Below are 13,979 nucleotides of genomic sequence, written 5' to 3' on the forward strand. Positions count from 1 at the left end.
GGTAAATTTTTGACTGACAGTAATCCTTAATTACAATGGTTAACTATTAAATAATTATTAATTTCCTACTTCAAGAAAGCTTTAATTTTTCAATTACAGTTTCTAGAGGCCACATAAAATGCATACTGCAGTTCATGTATTTTTTCCAGTCAATAATGCATTACAAATACCCCAGCAACTCAAACAGTTTGACAAAAATATTTGATAGTTTGCAGCTGCACCATGCGATGTTGGACATATTTGGAAATATCAGCTAGACACAGAAAATACAGTCACAGGAGTAACATGGACTTGCACTTGCTTGTGACTTGCACTTTATGGTTGGATTAAAATGATCTTCCTGGTCTTTTATAACCATAATGACCTCACAATTAATGTTTTGATGTTCTTTTCTAAATATTCAGCTGTTGAATTTGTATTTGCAGTTATTTCTAAGATAAGGGATTAGTCCACTTAGCAGTTTTTACTGAGAATTTAAGAAGCCACTAAAATAGTAAACTGACAGCTCAGTGAAAATATTAACAAAGAAATAATACATTTTCTTTCTTTCTCCAGGGAATATGCAAGTGTACTTCACCTGGTTAAGGACCTTAAAATAAACTAATTGAAACGAAATGAAAAATATCACCAAAACTTCAAATGTAAATATTAACCAGCAGCAAGCTCAGCTACAACGCTATATGTAAACAGAATGTAATTTTATATCATAGTGATGTTTTTCCATTGAATTACTGTAAGAAAACTAAACAGTCAAAAAATAAAAATCAGAAAATTCAATATGTAACTAATTTTAGGTTGAAAAGAAAATACATACTTATTAACTGTCATGAAATCTCTTCATCTCTAAACCAGCTTTTAAACTGCTGTAAGAAACTAATCACAGCCTTCCATATATTGAGTGTTATGGTGAAGGAAACCAACTTATGGCAGCTAGAGGACAGTAGTAGAAAATAAGAACACTTTAACGAATGTCAGCCATGATAAATACTAAAATGTATATTTATAGCAACTTTTTTGTTCAGACCAGAAAGCTTGTGGTTTTACATTCAGAGAAGTATCTGAAGGTATTTTAGTAAATAGCCTTTGTACTGTCACTGTTTCAGTAATTTCTTCAAACTAACTTGAATGAAGATCTGAATAGACAGCCTGCAGGTCCAAACTCATTAACACTGCAAAATCTACTGCAGCTAAAATAACAGAAATTGTCTTTCGATTTTTTTTAAGATATCTGATCATGATTTAAAAAAAAAAACATAAGAAACATTTATGAATCTTTGTCAAATGGAGTTCATGCACAGCAGGTGCAAAGGCAGAGTACCACTCTGCAGCCACCACTCAGCTTTTGAAAGCCCACAGGTGCATTAAGGCAAGGCACTGCCTCCTCAAGCCATCCAAAACTTAAGTGTCCCCATAGCATGACCCAGCAGACACAGTATAACAATGACTAATGCACACAGCCTTACATGACAGGAAACAAAAGACTAAGAGAGCTTCTGACAGTGCAGTTTATAAACTTTTGTCATCAAATTATTCCTGGAATATGAAGAACAAGAAGCAACAGATTTTTTTCTTACCCTCTCTTGCTTATGGTTAGTAGTAGTTCAAGAAGCTACTGCAACTTCCCTATCTCCAAAAATTTGTTTTCCTTAAGCACGGTTCCAGAGCATGAACTCCTCTAAAACCTGCAGCTTGCAGAAAAATGCTGACAGAAACTCAATTAAACTCTCAATTTGCAAACTAGCAGTGTATCAGGCTTTCAATCATGTCTCACTTTATTCAACTATTTGGTCTATTTTGAAGTTTTCAGTAAGATAAAATGACTAAATGTGATAAAATAACATTCTCTTCTAATGCATAGCTGGATGGATTAGATTGTAAGATACAGAAACATTAAACACTGAATTCAAATTTCCACAGCTTTGCAACTCTTTGGTAAATGCAACTGGATGCTAACATGCTACACAAACATAACTCAAAAACGACCTCTTGATCTTCAGTACCAAAGCAAGGAGATTCAGTGTCAGTCTTAAATCTGTGTTTAGCCAGGGATTCAACATTCACCTGTTAAAACTTAAGAAATGAGAAAACTCAAATAAAATATTTAAAATGCACCCACTTGTTTTTACTGAAAAACAATACACGCTCTTCAAATTGTTCTGAGTTCATCTGATAGTAAGCTAAGTGGTGCAGTTGACAATAGAAAGAAAGGGTGCCAACCAAAAGGATCTGAACAAACCCGAGAAGTGTGCCCACATGAACCCAATGAGATTCAGCAAGGTCAAGAGCAAAATACTGCCCCTTGATTAGAGCAGTCCTAAATACACACACTGGGAGAACACTGAGGGCAGCCCTGCCATGAAGGATGAAGAGCTAGACACGAGCCAGCACTGTGCTCTCACAGATCAGAAAGCCAACAGTATCCTGTATCATCCTGATGGGCTGCATAAAAAGAGGGGAGGCCAGCAGGGAGAGGGTGGTAACTGTCTCCACCTACTCCACCTATGTAAGACCCCATCTGGAGTACTGCACTCAGGCCTGGGACTCCCAGTACAAGAAAGATGCAGAACTGTTGGAGTGGGTACAGAGGAGGATCATGAAGATGATCAGAAGGCAAGAGTACCTCTGACCTCACTTGGCCTTCTGTCCTTAAAGGATGCTTATAAACAAGAGAGGAACCAACTTTTTACATGGGCAGATTATGATAGAACAAAGGGAATGGTTCTGAACTAAAACAGGACAGATTTGGATTAGATTTGAGGGGGAGATTCTTTACTCAGAAGGTAGTCAGGCACTGGAACAGGCTGTCCAGAGGAGCTGTGGTGCCCCTCCCTGAAAGTATTTGAGGCCAAGTTAGATGAGGCCCTGAGCAGCCTGAACTGCTGTGGGGCAGCACTGCCCATGGGTTGGAACTTGAATGATCTTAAATAACTCCTCCAACCCTAACCATTCCATGATTCTATGGCTCCCTTGGAAATGTCACCATACATGTTTGTCTCCAACTAAACTCTCATATTTGTGTGTCCTACAAAAATAACTATGGTGATATATTTTCTTCTTTAATTGTTTTTTTTTCCTCCTGTCTAACAACTAATGAGTGTTTTTGAACTTTTTAGAGAAATATTTCTGAAATACAGAGTTATGTCCCATCTGTAAATTGTTGAGGATTGTATCAAAATTATTGTTTGGTAAACAATCACAAATGAAAATTTGAAATATTTAAAATTTTCATGACATTTAATAATGTCTAGCAACATTTCAACTGAATTAGAAATCACTAAAATTACACTTCCTTTATATCTTGAGATGTATGAATGCAGATTTAATAGGAATAATATAGAAACAATTCCGGAAAAAAAAAATCAAGAAAATATTTTAGTTCACTCAAATCTCTTCTAATTCACAGCATATCAAAATTAATTTTCAGATGTAAGGTGTGGCTTCTTTTCAAAGCCTAGTTATGATATCTTGGACACATTATATGCCTTTTAATATGACTGAGTACCATTCTACAGCAACTGCGAGTGGAAGTCAAACTGGCTGAACAGTATCTCTTCAACACTGGTGTCAAAGGAAGGATACCTGTGTAAACATACAGTGTATAAACATACACTGAGCCTAACACAGGTGGTGATAGCAAGTCTGAGTGAGAAGTGATGGCACACAATAGAAACAACCAGAGGTCACTTCATTTGACCCTTCTTGTTTACCCTATGTTTTTCAATAAGAACAAAGCAAAGGTGAAATTGGATTCAGATCCTCAGAGAGAAGCTGAACGTACCCCAAACCAAATTAGAACAACTAATGAGCAACTGAAAGACATCAAAGCAGAAAAGAGATGAAAATCCCATGAAATGGGATTCATGGGATTCATTTCAATCTGGAGAAGAGAAGGCCCCAGGAAAATCTGATAGCAGCCTTTCAGTATCTAAAGGGGAGCTACAAGAAAGAAGGGTACAGACTCTTTAGCAGGGCCTGATGTGACAGGACAAGGGGAAACGATTCCAAACTAAAAGAGAGGAGTTTTAGACTGGATATAAGGAAAAAGTGTTTTACAATAAGGGTGGTAAGGCACTGGAACAGGGTGCCCAGAGATGATGTGGATGCCCTGTCTCTGGAGATATTTGAGGTCAGGCTGGACAGGGCTTTGAGTGACCTAACCTAGCTGTAGATGTTCAGGCTCACTGCAGGGGAGTTAAACTAAGTGATCTTTAAGGGTCCCTTCCAACTCAAACAATTCCATGACAGCAAGGCAATGTGAGGACCATGCTGTAGATGCATCTGCTGTCCCTTCATGCCCAGGATAATGGATAATTAAGATCTAGCTAGGGCATATCATCTGTTCCTGTCACCTAAGTGTCTTTCCTTAGAACTGAAAAGAGGGAAAGAAGAGGGAAAGAAGAAAAAGCTAGGATCTTGTCTGAGGCAGCAGCTAGACTGAGGATAGAATCTTCTACAGCCTGGGAGCAGAAAGCATATACCTGGCTCTGTTGCAGCCAAGGAGACAAGGCACTGAACAGAAGTGCAAAATCCTCCATCATGATGTACACAAGTCTCACTACAGTAGAACAGAAGTACTTATGTCATATATGAACAACGTCATTCATATTCATTACCTGGCAATATGTATACTAACCTAAGTCTCTGCAACCACAATACTCAATACATCATGCAAATCCCCTTTCCAGAGGAAAACTAAACAACCACAAACCAATCAACAAACCAAACAGAGCAAAAGGAGGAAAGGATGAGTGGAAATGGGTTATTATTTAAGACCCCTCATCAAGGGAACATAACCATATTATTCCCATGTAACAGATCCGAGGCTTCACTGAAATGTGAGATGTGCCAAAAGATTCCATAGACTGTTAGCACAGCCTTGAGCCAAAGCAGCATTGAGATACATGTTTCTGCTGATAAATAAGGGTGAGAACAATATCTGCATTTACCAGAAGTGGGACAGATTTTGTATTCTCAGACAAAGCTCAACCACCAATCTTTCGCTTTGATGTTACCGTAGTAGCTTACAGGGCTATTAAAATGATATGTTATTGTTTAGTAAGTGTTAGCACTTACTTAACAAGGTAAGGCTTGAAAACACAGATGGGTTTCAATTGTACAAAAGAACAGTTTTTAGAGCAATAAATAAAAGCCAAGGACTCCCATGTGTAACAAGCAGTATTACCATCACACCTGGAGATACAGCAGAAAGAAACATTTAAAACACCAGGATAGCCTCTGACAGCTTATTTGCTGCATCTCCTTCTTCTAATGAGGTCAAAATGAAAGCTGAATCTTAGTTAAAGCCAACAATCACCTTTCAGCACTGCCTGACCACTCCAGTGCAAATTTTCACAGCTTTTGCTCTCAACCACACACACAAACAAAGACACATGACACAGAAGAAGAAATTAAACTGTTGCATGCTACTAGCTAGTTCTCCTAGCAAATCTCCAGAACTCGTTGGTGTACTTCCATAAGGTGTAAGCTGTGCTTTAAAAACCTTGCTTGAAGAAATCTTTGTCAATGCCTGTATTTTAAAGGGGTGGTCAGCACAGACAGGGAGGTGATTGTCCCCCTCTACTCTGCTCTTGTGAGCCCCATCTGGAGTACTGTGTCCAGGTCTGGAGTAAAAGAAAGACAGAGATCTTCTAGAGATGGTCCAGAGGAGAGCCCCAAAGGCATCAGGGGGCTGGAGCACCTCCCCTACAAAGACATGCTGAGGGAGCTGAGCTTGTTGAGCCTGAAGAAAAGAAGGCTGCGGGGTGACTTCATTGCAGCCTTCCAGCACCTAAAGGGAGCCTACAGACAGGAGGGGAATCAACTCTTTGAAAGGGTTGATAACTGCAGAATAAGGGGAAATGGTTTTAACTTGATAGAAGGAAGATTTAGGTTGGATGCCAGGGGGAAAATCTTCACAGAGAGAGTGGTGAGGTGCTGGAACAGGCTGCTCAGAAAGGTTGTGGATGCCCCGTCCCTGGAGGTGCTCAAGGCCGGATTGGATGGGGCCCTGGGCAGCCTGGTCTACCATTAAATGGGGAGTTTGGTGGCCCTGTATGTGGCAGGGAGGTTGGGGATTCATGATCCTTGAGGTCCTTTCCAACCCAGGCCATTCTGTAAAGAAGACTGTCAAGTCTATTTAGGCTTAGCATCTACGTAAAGAAAGCATTACAAAATCCAACACGAGCAGCAACGTTTTTTTGTCATTTAGAAGCATTCTTTTTAAACAAATCAAACCATATTTTCATTATCTGTAACTCAAATGCTCCTCTGACTGCAAGAGGAAATCAAATTAATCTGGAAGTGATTATAAATAGCATTAAATTAAGTAATCTATTCTTTTAATCCAACCTGAATGAAATGCAGATGTTAATGGCACCAATGATGAGAAGTGAATTAAAGTAGGATTAACAGTATCAATTAGCTAAGGTATTATCAGTATTACAGATACACATTTTAATGATATACTATCAAATAGAGGGATGCTAAATCAATTGTAAATTGTGGAAATGGAGCTCTGATCTATTCTACTTTTAACCAAGAAATACCACTTGTTTATTGTTTTTAAGCATTAGGAGTAAAAATACAAAAATGTGGAATATGGATGGAAGTGGTAGCCATTAACAAGAACATACAGAAAAGAATTAAACGATCACATATATGAAATTAAGTTACTGATCATCTCCTATGAATATAGAAATTCCAAATGCTAAGAGAGAGTTGAAAACAAATCTAATATAGCCAAAATTGTTTTACAATGTTTTTGCTTTCTTCTAACCTACCTCTTTTTTTTCTCTACCAGCTGTCTGCAGATCTCATGCCACCGGGTATTCAGATTTGCCAGTTGCTCCTTCAGCACATTAGCATCTGCTGCTGATGACTGCTCAATAATTTCTTCACCAGTTACATTCAGTGTTCTGACAACAGTTTGCTGTCGCCCAATGCCATCCTGCAGCTCCTGCAAAGTAACCAACACACACACATATTCATAAAAATGTCAAGCATGAAAGAAAATACTTCATCGCATACTGACCATATGGAAAGAGGTAAATACTTTCGTATTTACTCTCCCCTAATTCCAAATAGAAAAATCCAAAGCCAAATAGACTATAAGGTATCTTATAAAGTTTGGGTTTTTTTTTGTTTTTTTTTTCATTTAACACGCATCTTTCAGGTTGTTTGTTGTTATTAGTTTTTGTTTAGTTTTCTCTATATTCTTCTCTGATAAAGATCATAGCAATAATACTCTGCAGATCATTTTGTAAGAAAGACTTGTGAACAAATTTGCTTCCAGAGCCTGGAAGGTATACACTCTTTTCTGTTGTTTTGCTTTCTTCCTTTTTTTTTTTTTAAATAGCCAATTGTACAATCAATAAATGTACAGAGGTTAGGCCAAGTAGGATTATCACAGTGGAAAAATGATAAATGAAAAATGCTCACTGGTGCTGTACGCTCGCAATAAACTCCACAAGGAGCAATCTCCAGAAGAGATCCTTCCTCAGTGGCAGTCAGCACTTAAATAGGTCTAGAAGTGCAGCCAGGCTCCACCCCTTCCGGTAGCACAGCTGAATTGCCTTCACCTGTGCTCCAATGGCTGACTCATTGCTTGCCTCAGGTGGTCAATCAGAGGTTCAAGCCATGATCAATAGTTCCCATTCACCAATGAAATATTGTGAAGAAATAACACAAATCAGCAAATAAGAAAATGTTTCCAGAGCATTACCAAAACACATTTGTCTCTGACTGCAAGAAACTTGATAAACTTTTCTGTGTGGGAACCACACTCCTAAGGAAGTCTATTACTTATGCAGTTTCTGTTTACAGAACAAAATTCAGAACTACGAAAGACAACCAAGATAGACTATTTTCCAAGTTTTTCTAATTGTATGTTTTATTATTAGAAGTCTACCATACAGTTCACTTCATTTTAAAAACGAATAATAAAAAAAACCCACAGTTCTGAATCTATAGCTTAAGCATTGAACACAGTGCTTGTTCAAGAAAGTATGTGTAAATAAATAAGGAAATCAATCATTTCCTATTCTTAGTCATTAGTAGAGCGTAATTTTTACCATGTAATTCCTCAAAATGTCCAAGCAGAGAAATGTAAAATCATTTTCAACAGCTCACTGCTAAAATGAGCTGAAACACTCTGGGACTCATAGGTTTACAGACCAAACAATCTCAAAAAAGAGTATTTGAATAGTGTCTATAAAAAAAGAGCTTTCAAGTTCAGTCTGAAACTAGTTTTTATTATTATTATTATTATTATTCCAGTAGAAACCATGTATTTTAGCGTATAATACTCTGGAACATACCATTATATGCTTGTTTTGTCTTTCTACAAGTAAAATATAAATTAAAGAGAAAGTAAAACTGCATATAAACATTAGATATGAAATAGTTAAACTTGGCAGAACACAGATTTGCAAGAACATAAAAAATAAACACAATGGCGGTTCATACATTTTATTTCTGTATTTATCTTGCCCATTAGATCTTCAGCTATGACACTATGAAAGTTCAAAAATTCAATCATACTTGAACTGAACTCTTTATAACATGACCACACCTCAGCTGACAATTACTAACTCATTAGACTGCAGAAAGCCAATTGCATGCCCTATCCCAACTTTTGCACAGATTTTAAATATGCATCAACACAGCACAAACTGGGACAAAGTGGTCAGTGTTAATAAGCCACTGTAGCACATACTCACAGCTCTAGGCAGGAGTTACATTTTAGGTCGAGATTTACACTGTCAGGAGTAAGCTTATTCTTATTACAAATTCTCTTTGCTTTTCTTTCAGATTATTTTTTTAGGTTGCTACAAACGAGAGCCCTGTGAAAAAATATTGCTTTCTTTGGTACCCTTCAGTAAAGCCATTATTCTTTTTTTTTTTTTTTTTCCTCTAAACTCTTCGTGGCTCACAGTTTCAGAATAAACGAGTAGCAGAGTAATGAGCATGATGCTACAGTACCCTGCATTCTGATTTATTATGTTGCAATAGGATGAGAAAGTTAGCACTTCCAAAGCGACAAAATCATTTCTTCTGGATCCCAGCAAGCTGCAATATTCCAGTCACCTGGTACCCCTCTGGATCCAAGTCTCCCAGTGCACCTCAGAACATTTGAAGATTTAAGACAGCATTGCAATAAGTTGCAAAGGAAAGCGTGCAGGTGATTTCTGCATCTTTTCAAAGACTCCACCACCTCTCTGCACAACCAGTTTCAATGCTCTGTCACTGTCACAGTAAAGAAGTTCCTCCTCTTACTACGCTACAGTGATGGGATTTGGTAAGTCAGGCTGATGGTTGGGCTTGATTATCTCGGAAGGAACACTGCCACTGAACCTGCTTCATGTAGTTTCATTTGGCACTTCACTCTTGCACACAAAAATGGCAAAATGAAAGGGCACACTGCTCTTTGAATTCAGAGCTTACTGAGAAGGCTACCTGATATACTTGCAATTATAGTTTCTAATCACTTTATGAACTCAGTGAGCAAACTAACCTAATTAAAAAATGACATGTTTATACAGTATTAGAAATAAAACAACTTAGAAGAGACTCAACATCATCATATTAATACAGAGATAATCACCATTTTGAGTGGATTGCTGACACTTGCATGTATTCTGCTTTCAAAATGTATAGTTTTTGAATACTAAGAAAAATATTCATATCATGCACACCCATCATTTGGATTTTTCTATTCTCGAGACCTTAAAACTGCCTAGACATTCACATAGTATTCTCTTTAATCAATTTCCAGAAGGACCTGGACAGGCTTTAGAGGTGGGCCCATGCCAACTTCATGAAGTTCAACAAGGCCAAGTGCAAGACCCAGCATGTGGGTAGCGGCAATCCCAAGCACATACAGAAGTTGAGCAGAGAATGGCTCAAGAGCAGCTCTGAGGAGAAGGTTTTGGGAGTGTTGGCTCATGAATGACTCAGCATGAGCTAGCAATGTGCACTTGCAGCTCAGAGACTCAACTGTATCCTGGGTTCCTGTATCAAGAGAAGCATGACGAGCAGGTCGAGGGAGCAATGCTGCCCCTGTATTATGTCTCATGAGTACACCTGGAGTACAGCATCCAGTTCTGGGGCCTCCAACACAAGAAGGACATGGAGTTGTTGGTATGGGTCCAAAGGAGGGCCACAAAGATGATCAGAAGGCTGGAGCACCTCCCTTGCAGGAACAAGCTGAGAGTGTTGGGACTCTTCAGCCAGGGGGTGAGAAGGCTCCGGGAAGGCTGCTCTTATAGTGGCCTTCCAGTACCTGAAGGGGGCCTACAGGAAAACTTGGGAGGAACTTTTTATAAGAGCATGTAGTGACAGGACAAAGGGAAATGTCTTTAAACTGAAAGGGTGTAGATTTAGATTAGATATTAGGAAGAAATTCTTCACTGTGAGGATGGTAAGACTCTGGAACATGTTGCCCAGAGAGGCTGTGGATTTCCCCTCTCTGGAAGTATTCAAGGCCAGGCTGGATGGGGCTCTGAGCAACCTGGTCTAGAGGGAGGTGTCCCTGCCTATAGTAGGATATATATGTAGGATGATCTTAAAGATCCCTTCCAACCCAAACCTTTCTATGATTCTATGAATTCTTTTTTTTTTTTTTTTTGTTAGGGATTCATAAACAGATTTACCTAAAATGAAAAATTGCACACATTATTTCAGAAGAACAAAAAAAAAAAAAAAAAATAAAAGGTGTTACATATTCCTGTTCTGTCTCCCTAAAAAAAAACCAATTTCATCCTTCTTCCCCTTCTTTTTTCCTTTCTGATGCTGCTCTTCTTTTTGTATTTTCATTTGGTAGCTTTATTATTCATTGCCATTAAATTTCTCCTTACTCTATTTCTTTTTATTTTTTTTTTTTTGTAGTCTCCCACGCAGTTCTGTGATTTAGCTTTCCCAAACTCCAACCAAAATTCAGAAAAACCACCTGCAAAGGAGTTCTGGGAGCTGATCCTACTTTCAAACTCACCACACATACCTAAATGGGTGTGTTACTTTCTCGGGCTGCCATCCTTGTACTTTGGTACATTTAATGTACCTTGGTACATTTAAATTTGCTTTCACTGTTACTCCTCTCTTTTTCTCTCAATCTGTCTTCTGCAATACATTTAATTATATGCATCACTCAGGGAGCCAAAAAGAATTTTTCCTGAAGAAAGATGATCAATGTATGCCTCAAGGTTAGATTGTTAACAAGATGCATGATGATGCTCAGTTTAATGACATCTAAGAGTCAGACTGTGCAAATTCTACACAGCTGTGCATGTACACGTAGGAGACACTTCTACATCAAGAGCCAACAGGTAGTAACTCTTGATGCTAAAGATGTCTACACCTTCTGTGGAACAGGATGATTCTTTGTGAATCCCCCTGTAACACACACAGTTGAAATACAGCCATGTATGGCTGTTGATTCAATCACAGTATTTTACCTCAGCTAACAAAGCGAACTTGAACAATACATTCATCACGATGATTCTGCACTGAAATTTGATTTTCTTTGTAAAACCCCTGACTGTGCCTTATTTTTGGCTTAGACAGCTGAGAGTAACTTTATTTTGTCAGGAACAAACAATAAAATTGACAAAAAGCTATTCTATCCAAGCCAGACCTACATCAAACAATGGATGCCACATTAAAATTTATTTAATTATAAAAGTTTATGATACTTCAGTTTCATAGATTTTTTTTTATTTTTAAACATCAAAAGGATTTTGTTTGCTTGTTGTTTTTTTTGTTTGTTTTATGACAGCTTATTTACAGTTCAGTATCCATACTGTAACACTAATACTGCACATCTACTAAAATAAACATCACAAAGAGTTAGTTATCCTTTGAGTTATTTTTTACTGAGAAATTGTGATTAAACTTTTCATAGGGAAGGAGGAATAAATTAATTAAATAAACAATTTGACATCCAATATCAAACAAATCTATGCCTTCGCACCACCCTTTTTGCCTCATGCCCTTCACCACGCTTATGACAGCAGACAAGACAATATGACTAAAAGATAAATTATTTTCTTGTACTGATTAAAATACTAAAAAGGAAAAGTTTTGAGTAGATGATGACTTGGATTAAATCAATTTGATGGGTTAGACTCATTTCACATATTATGTAAATTAAACATTAATCACAGTTCATACCCAGTTACCTAAGAGTATCAGAATGGCATAATTCATCTGACTGTAGTTGTTATTTCCTAGTTAACATGTACATCTATCATGCAATTCTTTCTGCAATCTCATTTCCTTTTGTCAGTGAATGCAACAGCATTTCACTGTTAAGCATAATCAGAAACCATTCTACTGGCAATCTAACCAGCACTTTCTTCCTTTCACTGTAGCAGACAAATGTGCTCAACAGTAATTTATTGTTATGGAAAAGCCCTGTAGCAACATGAAGAAAAACACAAACAAGCTTCTAATTCCTGTCAGAAGCCCTTGCTGGCACAAAATGTTTTAAGAAAAAAAAATATGTTATATTGCTTTTCCTTGATTTAGGGTAAGCTTCAGATCCTAAAAGCATGTAAAGGTACTGTGCACCAATTTCAAAAATATGCAGTCTTGAATTTGACGTTAATGTGCTATTCTTCATTCATCTACGTAAATCTTTCCTCTGCATTAAAATGTATAAAAACATAAGATTGACATAAAATAGTCTACCAGATGCAGCAATATAAATCAGAGAACTGTGAAAGCATTTGGAGGAAAATTATCCTTGCAAGTGTTCGGTTAACCACAATGAATTTATCCATTAAGTATATGTACCTCTGCTCAAGATTATATCAGAAATAAGGAAGAAATTAATTTTCCAGGCAGTTAAATCAAATTGATTTAATCTGGAGACACATTACTGGCACATTGTTGGGATTAAAACATTCAATAAAGAGTATAAATTGTTTTCTAGCAATTCTGGTATAAGCAACAATGCAGTGTTCATTATTACCCATGTGTTATGTTTCTTATTACGTTAACATTGCAAATCTTAATGAAGCTGATGGAGATGGAAGAAGAAAAAAAATTTGCACACATTTCCCAGGAGCTGACAATAATATAATGCAAAGTATTTTCTTAGTGTAAATTACAAAAACGATTATGGTTTGCACGTTATTATCACCTCCATGAAAAGAGCAGCATTTTCAAGAACTGACAGTAGGCCCTGGTCAGATTAAACCTACAAAGCAGAAATGGGTTCATTTTCTCAGTTGTACTTTTTGTACATCAACTATACATGAAAATCCAAAGGCAAAGTAAATTGCTGCAGATCAATTTTCTGATTAAATGATAAATACCATACGATAGCAGGGAAATTTCACTGTCATTTCACAAGACTTGAATTTTTAATAGAAAAAAATTCAGTATAAAAAAAGTTTATAAAATGAACTATTTTATTATTCTATTTATTATTATTAAAAAGTATGTATACTTGAGTTGTAATGCAAACTGCTTGGATAGTCTTATGAAACTACTGATTTGTCCTGCTTTGTACATACTTTATTCTTTCTATATATTTTGATGCAGTTTAATTACATAAACACGAAGCGTTGCCCCTGATGCACTGCTGACCACGTAGGATTGCTACAGTACAGGAAGAAACTATGATTATTATGCGTCTTTACAATTATACATTTTATCAAAATAAATGGAGATATTCAGTATTCCTAGTCAGCTAAAGGTTGCCAATCAGAAAAGTCACAAATTTGTTGAAAAGTTTTTATATCATCTAGACTTTATCCCTTGACTGCTCCTTTTCCTTTCAGATGCTATCCATTCTTCACAAAACAAGACGTAAATGCTGAAAATCCTGTACTTCATCTATAAAAGACCTTCAGCCTATCTTGCTGTTCTTCCAAAAAGCCTTAGGCTACCTTAATTGTCTTGTATATGTCTTTACACTCAGTACAGTACAGTAATTCCAGGATTCTATCCCTGCTGCGGGTGCTGCTATCAATGATAAC

The 13,979-nt window shown here is 37.2% G+C and overlaps 1 protein-coding gene across 17 annotated transcripts in view; it reads right to left on the minus strand.

Moving 5' to 3' along the window:
* Positions 1–13,979, minus strand: part of DMD (dystrophin) — a 1,043,395-nt gene that overhangs the window by 387,362 nt on the left and 642,054 nt on the right. For all 17 annotated transcript variants that reach the window (XM_052674157.1, XM_052674152.1, XM_052674148.1 and 14 more), the window contains one exon: positions 6,780–6,955. In XM_052674157.1, coding sequence (XP_052530117.1) covers positions 6,780–6,955 — 176 coding nt within the window. The remainder of the gene's footprint in view (positions 1–6,779; positions 6,956–13,979) is intronic.

Source organism: Tympanuchus pallidicinctus, unplaced genomic scaffold (genome assembly GCF_026119805.1).
Source record: "Tympanuchus pallidicinctus isolate F22 unplaced genomic scaffold, pur_lepc_1.0 scaffold14, whole genome shotgun sequence".
Lineage (NCBI taxonomy): Eukaryota > Metazoa > Chordata > Aves > Galliformes > Phasianidae > Tympanuchus > Tympanuchus pallidicinctus.